Raw genomic sequence first — 22,620 nt, forward strand, 5'->3', positions numbered from 1 at the left:
TTAAGTATGTTGATTATCTTGCTAATATTTAAATTTATTTCAAATGGACTCCTCTATAACTCTACGTCCATGCTTAGCTGCACTTGGCAGAGAACCGACCCCTAGCCAATGTTACTAGCAGTAAACTGTCACCCTGGACAATTCCGGTATGCTGGCTGGCAATCTGTGCATTTTCACCACCTGCCGTTAATTACACAAATGCAAAAGTCCACTGGGCAACCAAATTGGTCGGTAATAAATAAATTCAATTGAATAATTTATTTAATTTATTTTGGGTCTGCAGTCGCGCGATATAAAAAACAGCAAGTAAACAAACGATATACTCGTATTTATTTTTTTTTTTTTGCTTTTCGCTCTCTCTCTCTCTCTCACTCGCACTTCTCTTTGACTATCGACGGAGCTTGTGTGGCAGGTAAAAATGGCGACGAGTGAACACGAATCAGGCGAGTATTTTTATTGCGGAAGTGTGCGGCAAACTGCCGCCGACGAGGTGTTAGAATTTGCTATAGTAAAAAGGCAGAAAAGCCAAAATACAACACATTTTTCAACGTTGACTTTACACTAACAATAGCAATAAAAAATAGCAAAACAACATCAACATCAACAATAACAGCAACAACTTGGCGCCAGAAATGTGTGGCACAGGCCAAGTGAATTTGTGGCACAAAAACAAATCGTTTAATTGGCTTAAACAAAACGTAACCACTACGTACTAAATCGTCAGCGTTGTAGACGTCTGCGTCGCCGTCGTCGTCGACATCGATTATATAACCCAAGTAAAACCAACGCAGCCCAACCAACAATGCTGTTGACAGCGAAGCCGTCGACGTCGCTGTTGTCCCAAACCCAAACCCAAACCTAAAAGCCAAAGCCAAACCCGTTTCATCGACGACGTCGTCGTCGACGTCGCTGCTTCACTTACTTGTTTTTAAGAGCAAACTGACGCAAGGGTACCAAGCAAGCACCACACACAGAGATATATCGCCACCTCTGCTCTGCCGCACCACTTGCAGCATTGGACAATCCAGCCCAGTCGGCAACGGGTTTGGCGTGTTATTCACTCAGCTTTCCGACTATGACTTGGTTTCGCTTTTTACTTGATTGTTTTTTTTTCATTTTTCTAGCCAGCCTCAGCGCCAACGCCGATTGGCTACATATAAAATTTATGGAAAATCTTGGCGCAACTTGGTCGAATGATGTCGCCTCTTGGCACATTCGCACTCGAGCCCTGCCAGAAGTCAGTCAAGCAGCATCCACGAAGCACAGTTAACGGCAACCATCGATATTAATAATCATAATAATAATGAAACTTTACACCTTTGTGCTGTGCATTGCAGTGGCTGCCGTTTCACAGGTAAATGTTGCTATCTCTCACTTGGTGTCCTTGGTGTCTCTTGTTCATAGGTGACAACTACAACAACAATCATTCCTTCTCGTCTTGTATCGCAGGTGTTGGCCGCCAATTTTCAGATTCGCAACCACGATGATGCTGTTGCCGCACACGAGGAGTGCCGTGAAGATTTCTATGTGCCTGATGACATTTACGAGAAATTCCTGAACTACGAGTTCCCCGAACATCGTCGCACCAAATGCTATGTGAAGTGCTTTTTGGAGAAAATGGGTCTGTTCACCGATCGCAACGGCTTCAATGAGAAGGCAATCATTGCGCAGTTCACATCGAACAACTTCAAGGACTTGGAGCCAGTCCGTCACGGTTTGGAAAAGTGCATCGATCACAATGAGGCCGAATCGGACACTTGCACCTGGGCCAATCGTGTCTTCTCCTGCTGGCTGCCCATCAACCGTCATGTGGTTCGCAAGATCTATGCTTAATTGAGTAATTGTTGTTTGTGATAGCATACCAAAATAAACTGTAGCCTCGAACTGAACTAAGCATTGGTTCTTCTGGGTGTCATAAACAATCTTTAAGCGCTCTCTGTGCTGGCTTTAGCATTCATTGAACTCGCGTTCATTGGCTTAATCTCAAGGCGCTGATAAGCTTGGCGAGTTGCATGCAAATGCCTCGGACTGTTTGCTTTCATCGTTTGTCAGCAGTAGAGACTTTGCATTCCGAGTGTCAAGATGCGTCTACGTCTGATTATCAGCTTGCTGGCATTGTGGACAGTGTGTGGCACGGTGTGTTTGACGACAAAGCGTAATAAATGAATTCAATTTGCATTTTCAAATACACAACAATTCACAGACGCACGCTGATCTAACAGCTGATGCGCAGATACTGGAGAAATGCCTGCATGATCTGAGCAGTCCGGAGCGCATCAACACCGATCTCAAGAAGCTGGAGCGCTATGGCGAGTGGACGAGCGAAGAGGTGCCGTGCCTGATGCACTGTCTGGCCAGCGCAAAGGGCTGGTTCGACGCCGAGGCGAACAAGTGGCACAAGCAGCGGTTGGCTGACGAGTTGGGTGCTGACATTTATAACTATTGCCACTACGAGTTGCATCGCAAATCGCGCAACGGCTGCAGCTATGCGTATCGTGGACTGCGCTGTCTGAAGCAGGCCGAGTTGCACGCTGGCACAAGCATCGCTACGTTGCTGCGCTGCACCAGCAAACTGAATGCCACCAATGTGGAGCTGCTTCAGTACAGCAAACTGAAGCCAAGGGAATCGATACCGTGCTTGTTTCAATGCTTCGCCGATGCTTTGCATTTCTATGACGATGCGGGCAACTGGCAGTTGCAGAATTGGCAACAGGCTTTTGGACCCAGTCGACAGGATCAGCAGCCGGACTACAATGGCTGCCGTTTGAGTCAGGAGCAGCGCAACCAAGCGCCCAATAAGTGTGCCTGGATGTACGACGAATATCTGTGCTGGGAGCAACATAATGGCAATCTGCGCATGGAGACATCAACTTCCACGACAACAACAACAACGGCAAAGCCGAATTAGTTTAGGTGACCATCAAACATTGTATGTATTATAACATTAACTATAGACGAATGCTTTACTTTAACTACTGTGAACACTAAACGGCCAACACAAAGCAGGTAAATTGCTGGTACATGGTTGCACAGGGATTGCGACCACGACGCTGGGCACATCCAGCCACATGGGCGCCCAATGCTGGCACGCCCAAAACCCTGCGCATAGCTGGCACACGCCAGCGGTGAGTGCGCTCATCGAATAATTCTAGCCGGGAGATGAAGCAGCGTGTGAAGCAGGGAATGGGCTCTGTGACGGGGAAGCGTGCATAATCGCTGATGCGATTCCACTCCACTTGATCCACTTGTTGCAGACATTCCTTCATTGCGGATTTGGCAGCACGAGTTGCGTTCTGCATGTTCTCAATCAATATGAATGGATCGTTTTCCAGCTGTGAAAAAAGAAAAGTGTAATCCCTAATCAGTTAGCTTTCAGTGCGGTCAATGGCCCTGATAGAGCGCACTTATCTCTTAGCTTGGCACAACTCACGCTGACGATGCAGTGAAAGCCCGCATACGCATGCTCACAGCTACTTTGCCTAAGGTCACCTAACTTCAATCGTTCGCTGCAGGCCTCGTAGACAGCTTCTCCGAAGTGCTTCTTGATGCGTATGGCATCAAAGCCCGCCTCTTCGTGATAGAAGTCGAACATCTCACGCAGATAGCATTGCGTAAAACAGGGCACCTCCTCGTTGCTCTCCGACCATTGTGTATAGCGATCCAGACGTTCGGCATTCGCTGCATTGAGACCTCCATAGTTATTGAGGCATTTCCTGATGCTGCGCTCCTCGCCACTCAACAGAGCCGAGCCCTCAAGCTGCTGTTTGATTTATGGATCAGTCACTAACTATGATTTTTTTGCAGACTTTGCAGCTTACCACGACCAGGGAAAGACATGCTGCTAACATTAGCAGCACACGCATTTTCTGTGAATTTCTTTCTTGCTTCAAGTGTCAACAAATACTAACGAGCTGCCAAAATCGTAGCAACATCATTTTATGAATTCTAGACGTGGTTTCGCTAGTTTGCCAGCTGATAACCCAATTCTAGCTGACTCAGGTTCACATTTGCCGATAAGCCCTATCAGCTATCAACTAACTCACAATGTAGTTCAAGTTTAGGCCTCGCTTACGCAAGAGTTAAAAGTCTCAACTTATTCTCAGTGTGGGATGTTAGCACACACGCACTCCCAGCTGAGCCCGAACCCAAATCGGAATCCGAAGCTGTTGCTTTAGTTTACGCAATCTGCTCGTCAATAGGCCAAGCCCAAGCTAGTTGCATTTTTTATTGGTATTGATCAACACCTGCCCAATGAGGCCAGCAACAACAACAGCACCAACTACAACTACAACTACAACAAAGCAATAACAATATAAAAATGAGAGCTCTGATCATTGGATTGGACGTTTGTTTGCTTGTTGTTAATTGATTTGATGTTATTGTTGTTGCCCCCCTCTTTGCTAAAGTTTTGTTTTTGTTTTGGCATTTTGCCCGGCAACTTGTCAGGCATTTAATAATATTACTAAGCGTTGTTATTGCTGTTTGCAAAGGAGCGACATCGTCCCACTTTACGCATTTTTGAGCAACCGGATTTTTGCGCTAAGCGATCAAAACATGTTTAACACGTCGGCAAATGCGAATGCGAATCTTCATCGGCATCTTCAGCAACATCATTATCATCAGCAACAGCAGCAGCCACAGCCGCATGTGCTACCGTCTCAATAATTGCAAGTTGCAAACATATTTATATGTACTTGTATGTTTACCAGTCTCAAAAAGCCGTTCTGCACAGTCGAATGCAATCCTGAATGGCAGAGAGCAAGCCACGTTTATAGTCGCACAATTATTCCATGATTCCACAATTTCTTTCAACGTCGCAGCTTCGCAGTGACCTTGGCTCGATTTCTTGCGTGTTTGGCCATTGAAATTATAAATCCAGTTTTTTTCTTCATTTTTTTTTTGGCTTGTTTCCTCTCTTCTTTCACTCTCGCGCAGCGGCCGTTGTCAATTTGTACAAATTTTCGTTATATAGTTAATTGTCATATGGTGTTTTGTTGTTGTTGTTGTTGCCAAACAGCTTCGAGTCGCCACGCATTCGGTGGATCGTATGAATGCAGTCTATAGTAGTATGTAGCAACAACGATGACAACAACGCAGATGGTGTCGGCGCTGATGATGATGATGAAGCCTAGTGTTGACATGGCCCAGAGAGTGGGACATTGCCTGGTGTTGGGATGCGCTCGCTGTGCACCGTTATGATGCAGTCAACCAGTCAGCCAGCTGGTCTGACCTTTGGCAATTTCGAATGCAATAATCTAGCAACCAAATAGTAGTATTTCCCGGCCTTTTCGTATATGATTTTTATTTTAAGATGGCATTGCGAAACGGCATCTCATACGGACTGCGGACTGCGACTACTATTTAGCATTTTAATGGGGCTTAGCATGGATTTGAATATATTTCGAGTGTTTGTGTGCTCATTGTTTCGTGTGTTTTCTTCTAGTTCGTCGATTTGTGTGGCTTTCTTTTGATGATGTTGATGTGATGGCACCCCTCGCCGCCCTTTTGTGACGCTGCGACATGAATTTATTGATAGCTTTGAAATTTTCAACGTTTCTTTTGTGGATTTCAAGGTTATAACCTAGTTTTTGGCAAGGCGCGTTCAGTTGCCGGCAAAAAAGAAAAAAAACAATGCATATTTTATGGTGAGAAATGAGCTGAAATCGAATTGAATGCGATTCGAATCGATACGATTCGTGCATGTTGAATCCATTAAATGAAACTGCAGGTCTTGTATGTATGCGTGTGATAAAAAGCCAACACAATTGACAGATAACAATAAACTGTCCTTGGTTTTAAGTTGAGATTGGCAGGAACTGCAGGACAATGACACACAGCTGCTCCAACTACACATCTGTGCTTGTTGTAATTGCGTTTCCAAATAAATAATTAAAATCACATCAGTTCCGATTTGAAGTAAAGTTTCGTTTTGGACGCAGACACACACACACATACACACACACACAGAAATTGAAACTGACGACTAACACGGCAGGGTTTGTGTTCAAATCCCCGAAAAATTCCCAGCCAAATATCAAGTCCTCAAAATGACCATAATTAAAAATAGATCTGTGTGTGTGTGTGTGGCAAATGGTTTTTATGTGGCACCGACGATGTTGGACGGATGTGACAGCTGCTGCCAAGTGCATAAGCCATGGCGCATTGAAACTGAAAGTGGGCTGGCTCCCTGAAAATGAACAGCAGCAGAGTAGCTCTCGACAATGAAGGCATAGGCGAAGGCGAACGCGAAGATGGTGATGGAGGAGGAGACGCAGATGGAGATGGAGATGGAGAAGAAGTCAACAACCTGCGCGTCTGTGTTGCCTTCATTTTGGTGCAAAACATCCATCCAACTCATTAACTCAACATCTTCGTTAGTGGGAATTAATTATGCAGATGTATTCATTGTATTGCGATTTCAAGTGTGGTAAAATGCAGCGCCCCATTGTCGTGATTGGAATGGGTTGGGCTGGGTTTGGTTTTGGTTTTGTTAGCGGGCTTTAGATGGCTAATGGGTATCTTTACATACATACATACATACAAACGTACCTACTTTGTGGTGTGGGCAGGCATTGATAATGAAGATAATTATAATGACTCTTTCTCTCTCACTTGCTCACTCTCTTACTCTTCACTTTTAACAAGCTACTCATGTGTCCCAAAAACTGAGCCACATTACAAAAGATCTTCAAGATACACGATCAATTTTGTTGTTGTTGTATTGGATATTACAAACAAATTAATCTAAATAACGCTTAGGCTTCCGCTCAAGCTGAGCGCTTTTCAGTCAACAGAAACAGAAAAGCTGAAAAGCAGATTTTTTGAAAGTAAATTTCACTGATCATTGACCTCGACTGTGGTTGCGTGTAAACGCCGTCGTTGAGGCTTGAACACTTTGGGAGATTACGTAAATCCGAAATTAGTTAATAAATGAAAACTGTGAACTGTGAAATGAGAAATGGGCAAATAGTATTGTTCAATACATATTAGAAATCATGCCGTTACGTTTGAATAAAACACCACAACACTGCAGATCAAACTGCAGTTTTATATGCTCAAAGCTCAAAGATTTTACGATATTGTTGCAGTTGTTCGGGACTCGATCGATAGGTAAAACATTTTAAAACTTACATAAATTGTTGTCGCTAAAATGGTTAATACATTCCAATGTGAGAGGCTAACGAATAGAGAGCATATCAGCTGAATGCTGAGGGTAATTAAATATGATATAGATTCATTTTAAACATTTTACAATTTAATAGTTATAACATTTCATCCTGTAAATTTATCACAATGCTGAGACCTCGTTGTGAGCATTAACTATTTGCATATAACCTTAATTAGTTGAAATCAATTTAAGTTTAGCCTGACAAATTCGCCTTCGCCTCGCACTTGAAATCTGAGGCTTTCAAAGTCATATCCAGAACATTTCCATACAATCAATTATTAAAGCGACTGCAAGCGTCAGTTGAATTGAGTATGAGCCGTTTTAACGGATCTTAACTGTAGGTTCCAAGCCGAATGACGAACGAAAGATTCCACTCACGAACTTGCGGCAGCTACAGTTAACGACAAATTACCGTTTCGAAATGCACTTGCTAAATACAAGTTAAGAACTTGCAGAAGCCAAATCAGACAGTCGTTTGGTGTTTGCTTAATTGAACACTCACACACACAAACACACACAGTAGTTAAAGTATGGGCGAATCAGATAGCATACAAATGGCATGCTTTCAACAAGGTATTGGGGCATAAGAGAGGAGGGATGGATGAATGGGAGATGGAAGGGGGGCAAAAGTGAGTAGGCCAGGCCAAACAACTTTTCTTCCGCGTTGCACATACGCTACATACGACAGCAATGTTGGTTACAACTTTGAATCTGAATCTGAAGCTGAAACTGAGGCTAACGCCGCACCCACCCACAAATGGGCCGCAAAAGTCAACAATTAAAAATCACTGCTCACAATCTGTGTGCAAAGTGTGCGGCGGCGCTGATGCAATTTTTGCATTTTTCAAATACTTTTAATTTCTTGTCTACAAATTACTACTATGAACCAGCCAACAAGCCAGCAGGCTAGCAGGCTAGCAAGTTAGCCAACCATTTACTACTTAGATTTAAACAGCGAGTTGGCTGCAAAGAATTTTGACTGCTCTGACACAATTTGGCATTCAATTTTTGGTTGATTGGAACGCCTCGTAGCTGCACAATCCCCGAAATGCCAGGCCAACAAACCCGACTTTAAGAAACCGAAAATCTATAACAAGCCAGCTAGACGTCTGACAGCTGCATGGCAAACAAGTTTAACAGTTTGGGGCTGGCCACAAAACAAACCCTAAAAATGTTTTAACTCTTTTTAGCTCCTGCGACGTACGACAATTTTTTTGTAAGTAAGCAAAACATCCAGACAACGCTCTCAGCGGTCGCAGCCTGGCCTTTTCTTTGTAAGCGAATATGCTATAAGTATGTGTATATATATTTAGAGTATGCATTCGTATACTTAACTAGTCTCACATGCATATTGCATGCAACTAGCAGCAGCGGTAGCAGCAGCAACAGCAGCAGTTATTGAAAGCGAAAGCATAACTGACAAGGTAGCTTAGTTTGTGTTTATTGTTGCTGTTGTTTTTTGCACTTCTAAAACTGGTTCGTTGTCTGGCGTTGTGGGCAGCCTCAAGTTTTCTAGAGACCACTTCAATAACACAGTACAACAAACCTGGCCAAGCCACACCAAGTCGAGCCAACCACTCTCGACTCAGTCTCTGCGTGTCAGACTCAGTATCTGTGGCAGCTGTAATTGTTCTGGCCACAATATGCAGCCGACTGACTCTTGGCTCTCTGACTCTGTCTCTGTCTGTAATTTCATATTCTTCCTGCATTCCGAAACCTTGAATCACATTTCTTGCATTTAATTGCACACATTTCCAGCAAATTTTTGTTATTTCACATTTTTGTTGTTGCCTTTGCCGTGGTTGTTGTACGACAACGGCGCCGTTGAGTGGCTGCCGTTGACCGCCGTGCTGGGTCAGTTTTAATAGTCGCCAACAACAACAACTGCAACTGCAAAACTGCAACTGCAACTACATGTTCAACTCGCTGGCCTACCTTTTACTTGCTGCACGCATCGACAGTTGACGGCCTGTTTTTAATGTCAGCTAGTTAAGAGAGTGCGAGAGTGTGAGAGAGAGAGAGACCGCAGGCAATGAATGCGTATTTGTTTATGTACGATGGCGGCATTATTTCAATTGCTTACATTGCCGGTCACCGGTTGACCATCACATTGCTTTTACATTAAGAAATCATGTTAATTGCATTGATTAACTTTTAATAAGTCGTCGTTTGGCCAATCGAATCAAAGTAAGAGCAGCGCTGTTCTAGACAGACAACGTGGCGTATGCGCAATACTTTTATGTACCTAGAGCAATTGGCACAAATCAAAAGCAAAAAAAATGCCAGCCGCATGACTCAGCCACGAAACACACAGAGTTACACACCCACAAATGCATATACGTACACTGTACGTATACAGCCAATGAGGTGAAGTTCAACTATGAATTTTGGCTTGAATTTGTTGTTGTTGTTTTTTTTGGGTAGGTAGAAAGAGCCGTGCCCTCAGGCCGGCACTTGAACGAAATCCCTCGTCATAATTAGCTTGAAGCGTCAGCAGTAACACAAATTGGATGCTAGTTGTGAACCGACACACACACACACACACACCTAAATATACACACACGCTCTTATTTAGCTGAACTTTCAGGCAAACATTCCATTTGCAACCCCCGCCTCAAAATGCAAAACGTAATGCCGCTGATCAATTGACGAATGGTTTGGGGCACAACAATGGTAAGATTTTTTGACGCTGGCGTCGCTGTCAACGTCGCTGCCGGGCCACAAACAGTTCGCTGCCTGCATACAAAACAAGCGCGCAACTACAGTTAAAGTGACGCGACGTTTACAATTACAATTACACGCGCACACCCAGCAAAAACGAGCGAGAGCGCTAGCGAAAGGAAAACAGTGCCAGAGAGAGACATGAATAGACGAACGAGAGAGAACGAGAGATAGAGAAAGAGACGGACTAAGTGTGTGTGAGTGTTGTACCAAAGCTGACTGCTATGAGCCTAGGCTCAGCTCAGACTGCGCTTGATACCGTTGCAGTGAACGTCGCCAGCGTCGCAGTCGGCAGCGCAGCGCGCGTCGACGGCGAACGGCGACGCCAACGTCTGTCTGGATTGTTCGCGGCTTGTGCGCGTGCGCAGCGGTATAAAAAGCTCCCGCACCAGCCACAGCCACACACAGTTCAAGTCGTCGGTCCAAGTGGTGCGCAGTCAAGTTTTGTTGTTCAAGTGCTGAACCGTTCGCCCCCCTCTCAAGATTCGGTTACGTTTCGTCGCCACAACGCTAACGCTTTAAATCGCCAAAAACACCCAACAACAACAACACAAATAACCGCAAAAACAATGAAGAAATTTTTAGTTGTATTTGTGGCATTATTCGGAGCCGGTATGTATTACTTGATAGTTATTTGATGATACTCAAGAGAAGCAAAGCAACGACAACAACCACAAAGACTATCGTAAAATGAAAAAAAAAAACCAAAATATGAGAAGACAAAAACGTTTTTCCGCTTACGTAATCAGTGAGCTTGCAACTCTCTGAAGGACACTCGAAAAGCGCTCAACTACAACAGCAAACAGCAGCAGCAACAGCAACAGCAACGGCAACCGCAACATAAAGAGTAACCAAAACAGCAATGTGAAAATGTGTTAAAATCGAGAGTGTTATAACATTAAGCGCTGCCTGCTTGTGCAACAAATGTGATCAACTATCACCCAGCTTGCCTGTCTGCCCCACTTTTACTTCAATAGAAGGCGGAAAAAAGGCAACATATCCAAATGCAAAGCAAAAACCATAAGCGTAATCGAGCCAGACCTCGACTGCTAGCCAGTTGTTGTGTTTGTTGTGTTGTGTGCAGCAACCCGACACGTTTACTTGCATTTTTAGTGCCCCACACACAAACACGCATTCATTCGTCTATCTGTATCTATATCTATATCTATGACTGTAGATGTATCTGTATCTTTTTGGCTCGTTGCGATTTCATTACCTCATCGGGCGACGCCTTTAAGAGTACAAGAAGTTACAACAGCTTCGTCTGTCTGTCTCTCTGTCTGGTTCAGCTTCGTTGCTCTCTACTTTGATTTCACAATCAAAACTCGCTGCTGTCCACTGCTACTGCTGTAGCTTTAGATCTTGTAGTATTTATTTTCGATAATCCTTTAGATTTGCACACAATCCTTTTTTTAACCACACATTATGACATTGACATTGAAAGGTTTCTTGCAAATAATAAATTACCGGCTAATTGAAAGATAACAGCGAGGGTTAGGCATAAGGAATTTTAAGTATGTCGCCACGCCCAATTACCCATTAATAAAAACTCGTTTCATCTGGGCCATCAAAAGTCAGTTGCCGTCATGCTGTTGACGGTTTTGTATTTCAGATTCATTTTATTTTTTCTTTGAATTTTTGGTTTTGGTTATTCAACTCGAACTCAAATCAAAGCTCAACTAGCAAACACAAAAAAACCAAAAATTTGCTAGCGCCGCTGGCTAATTGCGTGTTATGCATTTTGTTGTATTTGGCCGCAAGGCAATTTCGCTGCTTACTTTTAATTGCCAACAATTTTAAAGTTATTAAACTTAACAACAGAGTCGGCGACTGCCAGCGCATAAACATTTAATGGGCCTAAACAACGAACGAACGCACGAACGAATGCAGTGCGCATTGTCAAGTTCAAGTTGCTTGTTGTCCGTTGCCACTACTTGTATTATTATTATTGTTGCTGTCGTTTGGTACTGTTTGGCATAAATTATGCAACAGCACTTGTTCGGCTTGAATGGGAACTCAAAGGCTGGCCAAATAAGCAAACACTTGGCCCAAGTGGAGCTGGGTCCCAACAACACACACAATTGTTGCCACAAGCATGCTAATCACAGCAATAAACAATTTAAGCGTTCAAAAGATTTCCGAAAAGCGACGAAAAACACAATAAATTTCCGCATTTGGTTGCGCGACTTTTTTGATGCTGCTTCTTTCAAAATAAAAGCAAACATATAGATATATTTTCGTTTTCTGTTTTCTGTCTTTTTTGCATTGGCTGCTGTTGCTGCGGTTTAGTATCAAGCAGAAACAGCAACAGCAACAGCAACAGTGGCAGCGGCAGCAAAAAGCGTAGCAAATACAAACAATATATGTCTGTGTATATTTTGCCATTTTGTTATTGCCACACCGCAACAATAACAACAGCAACAGCGACAGTGGCAGCAGCAAGTCACGCTTGAAAAGTTTTTATTTTGTGGCAACAAAATCAAATGAAATGGCCAACACATACAGCTGCGCGGCCTGCTATAGGTTGCATTAGCAGTCCAAAAATACATACAAGCACACACTCTTACATTTTGTTTAGCTGGGTATCTGTGCTGATTTATGGGGTCAGACAAGTCTGTGAATGTATTTGTGCATGTGTGTGTGAGTGGGAGAACAAAACACAACTCTTAAATGCGCTGACGCTTCTCGAAAGTCAATTTGCATTCCACTTTTGGTGGCAGTGGCAACGATTTTGGCGCCTGCTCAGGCTGTCGTCGATGCGGTAAATTTGAAAATAAATCTATAACTTTTACGTCGGCTCATTGCTAAGGCATTTCAGCTAAACGGATTTATTGCTCAATGTGACGCGTCAAAAACTATTGAGGATTCAGCACGATGACGCACAACAACCAAACAACAGTGATAGTAATAGTAACAGCAACAACCAACAACCAAGAATAGGCAAACAATTCAAACGCAGATTAACCTACATACGTTGCATGCCGTCAGCAATGTGGGTAAATATTTAAATATCATTACGGTTTGGTTCTTCAGGGGTTGGCTAGCTGGCAAGCTATAAATGCGAATGCGAGCCACAATATGGAAAAACTGTTTTTGGAAAAGACCAAGACAGCAACAACATTTAGCGGAAATGCTGCTAAAGAGTTGGTATTGTTGTTGGTGCTGTGTAAATACCAATTCTATATGGCAAAGAGGCTATAGTCGAAGCCAAAAGTAAAATGAAATGGAATGAAATGAAACGTGCTTAAATGTCAGCAATTTTCTTGATTTATATGGCCGGGCGATGTCTTGGCTTTAGTACAGACATACCAACAATGGCAACAGCCACAACAACAACAACAACTTCTGCAACAATAACAACAAAATTTGCCACAGGCAAATGATAGATAGTTACAAGTGCCACAGACACCTATTGTGAGTTGGCTTTGTCTAGCAAAAAAAAAAGAAACGAAGAAAAAGCACTGTGATTGCAGCGCTTGCTGCTAACGATTATGAGCCTGAAAACAGAGCTCGCCACTGTAGATAGTTCTTAGATGGATAGATAGTCTAGCAAAGAAGTCCTAGCAGTTGACTCAAGTGTGTGTTTGTGCCTGTTTTTCATTGGAATTGGAAGCCCTTTTACGAGAAAGAGAGAGAAAGAGAGTGTAAGCACTTCTAGTCCGGGGTTCAATGCGCTCGTTGTGCTGTTGATATTCAAATTTATGACTCACTGTAGCGCAGGCTGCATGACATGAAATGCAAATTTGCCATTATTTGTCATGATAGTATTTTTGCAGACACGTACATAGCTAAAAGCGACATGATATGGATATGGATATGGATCCTAGAAAGGAGACAGCATTGATGAATGATCAAGTAGTGCATATACTTAACATATCAATTACATATCACAGACATCGATACAAATTATGCTATTAAAATGTGCACCAGAGCAGCTTTTACTCTCTGGACAATTTGGAATTAATTGGCTGCAGTTTAATAAGCGCTCTGCCATGCGAACGAATATCGCATATCATTTTGCATTGTTGTAAATAAATAATGCAACTGCAAATTGTTGTTCAAGTTAAATTATTAATTTATTTTTTTATTTGCATCTTGACAATGTCTGTCATTTAGGTGCAACATAAATTAATTCATTTTCTCCTCGTTTTTTGCTCCTTTGCTGCGTTATGAGTCGCTTTATCAACTTTATAATTAGTGTGCGTGTGTGTGTGTATGCGTATACAGTTTTGGTTAATTAAATGATTATGTTAATGGACGACCGGATGAACAGCAGTAGATAAACAGCAACAACAACAACATGAAGCTGAGTAGCAACGATGCTCATTCAACCGACAAGACCAATACAATTGGCGGTTTTACTGTTAAAATGTCAATAAAAATTTATTATTTAAATACACACACACTCGCATAAATACATATTTCCACAATCACAGACACCAAAAGTATTGTTTACGCAATGTGGCAGCAAACGTTAAAAAACGTAATTAAGCGCGCAAAATTGATAGATAAAACAATTATTGCAAACAGCAAATTAAACAACATGCAACATGCAACATGCGGCAATCTGTCTAACTATAGTTGTTAATTTATGAGATTGACCATTTGACATGCGAATGCGACACAAAGCAAAAAAAAAAAACCCGAGATACTAATAGATAGATCAAGGTGTGCCGGCCGGAACTGTAGCCAACACAGTCAACACTTGCGAAACATTCTCAGCTCAATCTCTGAGTGGGTTAGTAAGTAGTTTTCCCGCATGGGTTCTGGTTCAACCGGTTTCTAGAAATCACAAACACACTTCTAGTCGCTGTGTTATGTATTTCGCTTTCATTTCGCGGCCCCCTTCTAGAACAGATTATTTAACAGTTAAAATATTCGAGATATTTGCGAATGACATCAGTTTGTGCCAAGGTTGTTTGTTATGATTGTCAATTCAAGGAAATAGTCTCTTAACTAATTCAGATCACACGCTCGCTAATCGCGTGTAATATTGATCATTTTTAGTTTCTATTCGAATGGCAGAATTTATTGTGTATACGCCCCGTGTAGCTAGCGGTCAGTGGCAAACTGCAAACTTCTGCTGAGAGGTAATTGTTTAGTTAACATGTGGTATTTACAGTGCGCGACAAAATACACACACACTCACACACAAACAGAGACATACTTATGTACATAACTTAATGTAATCATCACTGTGGGCATCGACTGCAACAGCACAAGCAAACTATGTACGCTACATATGTAAGCGCATTAGTGCTGTGGTCTGCTGCTGCTGCCAGAGTTGCCAGCCGCTGGCAATACATATTCCCATACTAATACCCTTTTAGACTCACATTCCCATTCACATTCCCATTCTCATTTCCACTTGCATTGCGCTTTTTGCGCCGTTGCTTCAGTTGCTGCAACAACAAACTAAATTATTATAACTGTTGGCTTCTGCACTCACAGAGTTCGTTTTGTTTGTTAGTTGTTAAATGTTGTGGCTACGAATATGTGTGTGTGTGTGTTCAGCTTCTAAGTGCACATGAAAGTGGCTGTTTGAAATGTTTATTAGCTGACGCACCTGAGCTTTGCAGCTGAAGCAGCTGCTGCTAAAAATACCAAAGATTAACTCTTAAACTAACTAAAAACTCTACTGATAATGAGATGCATTATAATTTTTGCAAATTGCAAAACAATTCAATTCGAAAAATACCAAAAATCTGAAAAACGAAGCGTAATAAACAGTAAACAAATGAACACAAAACAATACCAAATATGGAGGAGCAAAAATATGCTGCTATTTTATTACATTCAATTGACTAAAATAGCTTTCAAACTGGCTCGACGAACGAAAGCCAAAATAATATTGTGTGTATGTGTGTGGCAAATTATAGCAAAATATATATGTAAAAAATTATTATGAACTTGTTTACATATTCGTACTCGGTATAACGAGCGTGCGTCTCTATAAATAAATTCCATATAAAAACAAAGTTTTTAATTAAATTCTGCAAATTATTTTACAAGCGGCGAACAGTTTTGATTTTCCTGTTCTCTGCATAACATACTCATTTTTGATATTTGATTAGTTTGCACAACATGAAAATTACATGTTGTTTATGCCCGAGATTCTTTAGTATACATACATATATATTTTTTATTTTTCATTATAAATTTTTTTTTGCACCGATGTTGTGGCTGGCAATGATGCGCGCTTAGAAGGCTGATTGGAATGGTAGAAATGGCAGAATTACAGCAATGCAGCTCACTTTTGATTGAGCATTTGAAGTGTGACCGCAGTTTTGCGGCTTTGCAATTAGATTATCACACACACACAGATCGAGCGGGATTGGGGCAGGTCGAATTTGGGGTGGGAAACTCAGTATTTTGTATTTGTTCATTTCAACAGAAATTGTTACTACGTTATACACATGGATAATTATTTGTTGGCGCTGCTGACATTTGATTTCGATTTCAAATGAAACAAAATTAAACGAAATTAAATAAAACGCATTGCATCCCAGTAAAATACCGCATTAGTTAGGTGTATAAATGCAATTTAGTTCGTTACGCTTTGTGGTTGCACTCAGCCCCCCGCTTCTCCGCACTTTAAAAGGGGGACATCTGCTCTGACGCGAGAAAGAGAAAGAGAGAGGCAGCGATAAGTCCTTGGTGGCGCGTTTCAGGTGCTTCAACTCTGCCACAGGGTTCAGCTTCAGCAGCGGTGTAGATGTCGATATCGTTGGCTGTGGCTGTGGCGGGCGGTGACGGTGTAATTTCATCGCCAAAAAACAACAAAAACAAAAGCTGTGCAAAAAGTAAATGCAGTTGGCCCTGAGCTGTCAACACTCAAAAGTACATACACATATATATGGTATATTCGTGGGTATCTTGTGAATCTCAGGTCTCTCTTGAGCTGTCTGTTGAAAGTTACCAGCCAACAAGATTTATTGGCAGCCATCGTCTCAGACATTGCGACTTTTTAAAGTGAATGCCTTTTGGCCAAGATGACAAATCGTTGTACACCATCCAACATGTATCGAAATAAAGAAGTACCCCCGAAAAAAAACTCGTAAATTGTATATTGAAATGCCATATGTATTGTGATGTTTGTATTCATTAAACAAACAGCCGCCCGTTGGCAATTGCTTGTGCCACGCAATTGCAACACGGCTTCGGCACTGTTACTATTTGCCTGTTTGAGTTTGAGTTATGCTCATTGGCACTGAGGGGCTTATTATGTGCCGCATTTCGCACATTTTTAGCCGCAACCCAACAACTGGGGCGATTTGGGTGCCCATAAATGATGCACAATTAGATCAACACATGCGTTGCAATTAATTGGAAAGTGCATTGTGATGTACGAGCGAGTGTACTGTTGTGAATTTACTCATGTGGCCAATTTGCATTTACAGCCGTGGCCCAACAGAGCTTCAAGTGCCCCGATGACTTCGGTTTCTATCCACACGAGACGTCCTGTGACAAATATTGGAAGTGCGATAATGGCGTCTCCGAGCTGAAGACCTGCGGCAATGGTCTTGCCTTTGATGCTACGGACTCGAAATTCCTCACCGAAAACTGTGACTATCTGCACAACGTTGATTGCGGTGAACGCACAGAGTTGGGTAAGTTTCGTCTATAAATGCCACACGTTGCAAATAGCTAATTGGGAAATTCATATAACAGAGGCACCAATTGCCACGCCACACTGCGCTCGTCTGTACGGCATCTTCCCCGATGAGAACAAATGCGATGTGTTCTGGAACTGCTGGAACGGTGAACCATCCAGATATCAGTGCTCACCCGGTCTTGCCTACGATCGTGATGCTCGCGTCTGCATGTGGGCCGATCAGGTGCCAGAGTGCAAGAACGAAGGTGAGTTTCTCGCTAACTAACTCTACTCTGATTCCAACTAATTCGCAATGGCTTTGCAGAGGTTGCTAATGGCTTTGCCTGCCCTGCTGCTGGTGAGCTGGCAAATGCTGGTTCTTTCTCGCGTCACGCTCACCCCGAGGATTGCCGCAAGTACTACATCTGCTTGGAGGGTGTTGCCCGCGAGTATGGTTGCCCCATTGGTACTGTCTTCAAGATTGGCGACAGTGATGGCACTGGCAACTGCGAGGATCCCGAGGATGTTCCCGGCTGGTAAGTTTTCACTATTATTTTTAAAGAATTTTTGTTTGCACTTTGTTTTTTGCTTTGATTGCTTGGAACCGCTGATTTGAGTTTGAGTTATTACCATGCTTGCACACAACAAAACTGAACACAGAGCTCAGAAAAACGAGAACAGTAGCGTTTATATGTTTTGGTAGCATGTTAAGAGGCCCTTCTTTTACTCTGCATATGTGTAGCAACAATCATCAATCATCACTGGCACTGTCTAAATTCTTTGCACACTTTTCACACACTTCAATCTATTCACGACAAATAAAACAAACAGCACACATTTACATACATATCTCTTGGCCTATTCTCACATTTCTCTTTACCTCGTCCCTTTACAATTACAGCGAAGACTACTATGGTGATCTGGACCTGAAGAGCATCCGCAAAAGCGAGCTTCTAGCTGGATTGAACACTGAAGGTCGCACCAAGAGCGCGCCCAAAACCAAAGCTGCCACCTCATAAACATATAATAACAACAATTACTAAACAGCAACAAAAAAATACTATAACAAGATTGAGATGAAAACCAACAACAACAACATCAACAACAACTACAACAAAACTCAACAATAATATCAACTCAATTCCTTTGCCCAACTTTCCTACTCTCACATCACAAAGTCACCTAACAAGAATACTCAGCCAGCCTCAAATCAACAAATCAAATCTAAATCATATTCTATTTCAATGCCCTGCAACTTTTCGTATTTCTATTATTTCTATGAGTCAAATTGTTGATATGAATCTCTTGGTTTCTGTTTTCCAAATTGCAAAAATCTAAAGACCATGTTTAATTCAGGGCCAAATACGATTTCAAAAAAGAAAAAGAATGTAATTATTTGTGCGAAAAAACAGAAAAGAACATCGAGGAGAGAGAAAAAATCTTTCGAAAAAGAAGCGTAAAATTGAGAGATTTTTTACATTTAAGTGATCTTTGTTTATAAGCTTATAATTTTATTTTATACATAAAAACAAAAAATATACACAAAAACCTAAAAAAAAAAAGCAATACTCATTTATTTGATAGGGAATATGTAGATTCCTGAACTATTTTCTCTTTATTCTATCCTCCACGAAGCTAACACTAAATGCTATCAATCGTTATCGCTATTTCAACATCATTATTATCACTAAAATGCCTTGAACCGAAAGTAAAAGCGAACATCACCTAGGAAAAGTTGAGCCAAGTCGACGATTTAAAGCTCTATTTATGCAACTAAATGTCAAACAATTTTTGGGGCTTCACGGCTGGCAAAAGTACGCGCAGAAAATAGCAAACTCGTAAACACTCGTAAATTATTTATAAATTTGCCATTGGGGGTTTTTTTGGGAGTGGGAGCATTACTGAGAATCGGAATGGGAGGAGTGAGGAGGGAGGTGGAAGGAGATAGAAGAAAGAGAGAGAAGTGTGCTCTTGTGCTACTTCTTGGTTCTGACTTTTTTGTCTGAAGTCGTAGAGTCTGTAAATAATAAGTAAACAGAAAACTTTGCGACGCCAGCCATATTTGTCGCAAATGAAAAGTTGGCAGCCTTTTCGACCGCCCGGGAAGTCTTTGCCAATGTTGTCGACGTCGTTGACATCTTTTGAAATGCACAAGAACTTTGTTAATTATTCATTAGATTCTATAAACAAAAACGCGATACAAAAACTTTAAATGAATTTTCAAATTATCAACACAATTGCAGGCAGAACCAAGAACTGCACACACACATGTACGTGTACACACATACACATACATACGTATGAAAGATGGTTGTAGCACGTGGGCAGTGGTACCTTGATAATGGTAGCAGCCAAGCACTATATAGAGGAAGAGAAGGGCAGAATGTGGTCTGATGTCGCTACATCATAAAAGCCGACAAACTTTACTTTTCCTAGTTGCGCGTTGACTTTTCTATGTGCCGCTGCTGTGTGTGTGTGTGGGTGTGTATAGTATGTGGATACCCACACACCCACATTTTTGAAAAAGTTTTAAAACTAATTAAATAAAAATTATAAAGCTATACAAACTCAAGGCGCAGGCGTTGCACAAGTTGCCTAAGCGTCGAAAGGACATTTCCAGCTACGCTATGTAAGCTGTTACTGAATGTTTGTGTGTGCGTGTGTGTGTGTAGTTCCTCAGTCTATGTCTATGTGTTGGTTTGGTTAAGCTTTTGCTGGCAAATGCATGAAAAGCCGCGCAAAGCAAAGGACTACAACATTTTGGAAAATTAGCACAAAGTGGTCGGCATGCACATAATTCGTACTTGGCGCTCTTGGCTGCTTGTTGCTGTTGGTCTACTTAGACTGCGGTAACAAAAACAGTTTATGTACACACAGCAATAGAACTAGAGAGAAAGAGGGAGAGAGAGAGAGAGAGAAAGCGAAAGAGAGAGCATGATGTAAATCCTGGCAACAACAAGAGTAAACCGCTCTCTGTCATCTTTTGCTTTCACCTGTTTTGCTGCTGGTGATGTTGCTGCTACTGCTGCTTCTGCGTTTGCTGTGAGTGAGCAATCTCCAATTAAAAGTTGCTGCAAGCATCTGCAGTTGCAGCGAGTACTTTGGCCCCGTCAACTATGCAAGGAGCTGAGACGGAGGAAACTGAGGTTAGCAGATTTGATCAGAGCTAAGAATGTGAAGAGAGAGAAAGAGCGCAAACCCCAAAGCACATAAAAGTGTTTTATAAACAAAAATGATTAAACAAAGTTATACAACTGTCCATTCAACTTGCCCACTTCCCCCCTCACCACGACTCTCACTCTGACCCCGATGCAGTAGTAGCAACAATAACTGTTTGGAATAAAGATGGAAGCAGCAATGTCCTGAGGTCGACCAGGACGGTTGTTGCTGTTGCTATTGCTGCTGCTGTTGATGGATAATAACCACGCTGAGAGCTGCTAGCTGGCTATGAAAATCCTTTTAACGTTTTGACTCTAATTAATTTTAATGATATAAACGCAGCGAGCAGAACGCAGAGCAGTAAACTAAAAGCTGTAGACTACTTACGCGTCGCGTAAATATAAAACACATCATATTGTATATCTATCATACAGACCAAGATTATATTCAGCTGCCCTGTTACCAGTTGCACAAAAACAACAACAACAACAACAACATCGAGAATAATTTCTTTTCATATTTCGTATCTTACATGCCACACATTGACTCAATGCCTTGTCATTGGGTTTTTGGCCAATTCCATTTAATTTAATTTAATAGCCTTGCGCTTTTTGTCATTTGCTGGCCTTGCCTGGCAGACCACATCGCGCATTTTGTATGAAGCTCTACAAACATACGAGTATGTCCTGCTACTGCTGCTACAGCTGCCTGACAGCACGTCCACATCCTTGTCCTTATGTCCTGCTCTGCTGCTGCTTTAAAGGCAATTTGCTGTTGCCCCGCATACGCTATGTGTGTGTGTCAGTTGTGGCCGTAGCTGTTGATATTGTTGCCACTGCGGGATGCCAGGAAACAAAGAGCAGATTCTTTTAATCCTTGATGTCCTGTTGCCTTTCGCTTGCTATTCTATTCAGCCAGCCAGCTAGCCATTGCGCAAAATGCTTGTGTGGTGGTCGCCCTTTCATTAGCCCTCGCCCCACACTCTTTCTCCTCTAACAAGTTTTTAACGAAATTATTTTTAATTATGGTTTTCATAAAAATTTTCTTCTTTTGTTGATTTAGTAGCCCGCAAAGCGCAACATAGCAGAATAAAAATAGCAATCAGTATTGGGTGGCATTCCGGGTAGAAAAGTCGCACAAAAGGATCTCCTAAACAGATTGTCCTTTACGTAATTTAGACTTGATTACGAAAATGTTGTAACTATTTTGTTAGAGCTTCCTCTTTTGTTAGACAAAACATTCACAACTCAAACCCAGAGAAACACGCACGTGTCAAGCAAACCGCAAGCAAAGACAAGCAAAATGCAAAACAAAATGAAAAAAGGAATTTAATTAAGTAAATCAAAGTAAATTCAAAGTAAAAATCGGTACGCTTTGTTAACATTACGTATACGCAGAAAAATAACACCGAAAAAAATGAACATTTATTTTTATGCATGTATTTTTTAATATCTTGTATTTCTCGTTTATAGCGAGGATTACTATGGCGATGTAGACCTCAAAGCTTTAAAAAAACTGGGCTTTTAACAACACAAAACCAGCATACAAAAGCCATGGCAGTTGGGATTGCACACAGTCCTGAACGCATGGAGCGCGCCGATGACGACGCCGATGAGAGAGAAAGAGAGCAAAGAGCAAAGAGCGAGAAGCTGAAGCTGAAAGCAGATACAGCCGCCATGCCAGCGGGTTGAAAAGGCTTGCCAACACATAAAAAACACTCACACACAGCGTTAAATATGCAACAAAGAATATTAAGAAATACTCGTATATTGTTTAACAGTTGACTTTAAAGACTGAACAAAAGATAGATACAGTGAAAAGAAAGAGAAGCCCTTCAAACATGCCGAAACGAAAACCTTCAACTAATATAAAAATGAAATCAAAGTTTAACAGCCAAAACAGAATGAGTTACCAAGACAATAGACCTTAAAGCATACACATAACATATTATCAATGAAAATTCCCTTTAATTATGTAA

The 22,620-nt window shown here is 41.7% G+C and overlaps 3 protein-coding genes and 1 long non-coding RNA gene across 7 annotated transcripts; 3 read left to right on the forward strand and 1 right to left on the reverse strand.

Moving 5' to 3' along the window:
- The first annotated feature begins 1,198 nt into the window (after positions 1 to 1,198).
- LOC133837705 (uncharacterized) lies at positions 1,199 to 2,953 on the forward strand. Of its 2 annotated transcripts, XM_062268560.1 has the most exons (3): positions 1,199 to 1,354; positions 1,450 to 1,827; positions 2,204 to 2,929. In XM_062268560.1, exons 1-3 carry the CDS (start codon positions 1,304 to 1,306, stop codon positions 2,906 to 2,908), a joined length of 1,134 nt encoding a protein of 377 aa, XP_062124544.1. In that variant the 5' UTR covers positions 1,199 to 1,303; the 3' UTR covers positions 2,909 to 2,929. The 2 variants fall into 2 exon arrangements, with proteins under 2 accessions (XP_062124544.1, XP_062124542.1); XM_062268558.1 differs by lacking the exons at positions 1,199 to 1,354; positions 1,450 to 1,827 and adding an exon at positions 2,031 to 2,136 and having other exon boundaries at positions 2,204 to 2,953.
- On the reverse strand, positions 2,658 to 4,175 carry LOC133837707 (uncharacterized). 2 transcript variants are annotated; one of them, XM_062268563.1, is made up of 3 exons: positions 3,819 to 4,175; positions 3,431 to 3,757; positions 2,658 to 3,332 (listed from the first exon to the last, which is right to left on the reverse strand). In XM_062268563.1, exons 1-3 carry the CDS (start codon positions 3,861 to 3,863, stop codon positions 2,985 to 2,987), a joined length of 720 nt encoding a protein of 239 aa, XP_062124547.1. In that variant the 5' UTR covers positions 3,864 to 4,175; the 3' UTR covers positions 2,658 to 2,984. The 2 variants fall into 2 exon arrangements, with proteins under 2 accessions (XP_062124547.1, XP_062124546.1); XM_062268562.1 differs by having other exon boundaries at positions 3,431 to 3,760; positions 3,819 to 4,169.
- A 6,106-nt stretch (positions 4,176 to 10,281) lies between these two features.
- Positions 10,282 to 22,343, forward strand: LOC133837703 (protein obstructor-E). Of its 2 annotated transcripts, none has more exons than XM_062268556.1 (5): positions 10,282 to 10,501; positions 17,290 to 17,499; positions 17,561 to 17,749; positions 17,809 to 18,019; positions 22,115 to 22,343. In XM_062268556.1, the coding sequence occupies exons 1-5, from the start codon at positions 10,459 to 10,461 to the stop codon at positions 22,167 to 22,169; spliced, it is 708 nt and encodes a 235-aa protein (XP_062124540.1). In that variant the 5' UTR covers positions 10,282 to 10,458; the 3' UTR covers positions 22,170 to 22,343. The 2 variants fall into 2 exon arrangements, with proteins under 2 accessions (XP_062124540.1, XP_062124539.1); XM_062268555.1 differs by lacking the exon at positions 22,115 to 22,343 and adding an exon at positions 18,385 to 18,867 and having other exon boundaries at positions 10,283 to 10,501.
- Positions 10,508 to 16,680, forward strand: LOC133837715 (uncharacterized). The gene is made up of 2 exons (XR_009893853.1): positions 10,508 to 12,650; positions 12,708 to 16,680. It is a non-coding gene; the product is annotated as an uncharacterized LOC133837715 (long non-coding RNA).
- Positions 22,344 to 22,620: the final 277 nt, after the last annotated feature.

Source organism: Drosophila sulfurigaster, chromosome 2R (assembly GCF_023558435.1).
Source record: "Drosophila sulfurigaster albostrigata strain 15112-1811.04 chromosome 2R, ASM2355843v2, whole genome shotgun sequence".
Lineage (NCBI taxonomy): Eukaryota > Metazoa > Arthropoda > Insecta > Diptera > Drosophilidae > Drosophila > Drosophila sulfurigaster.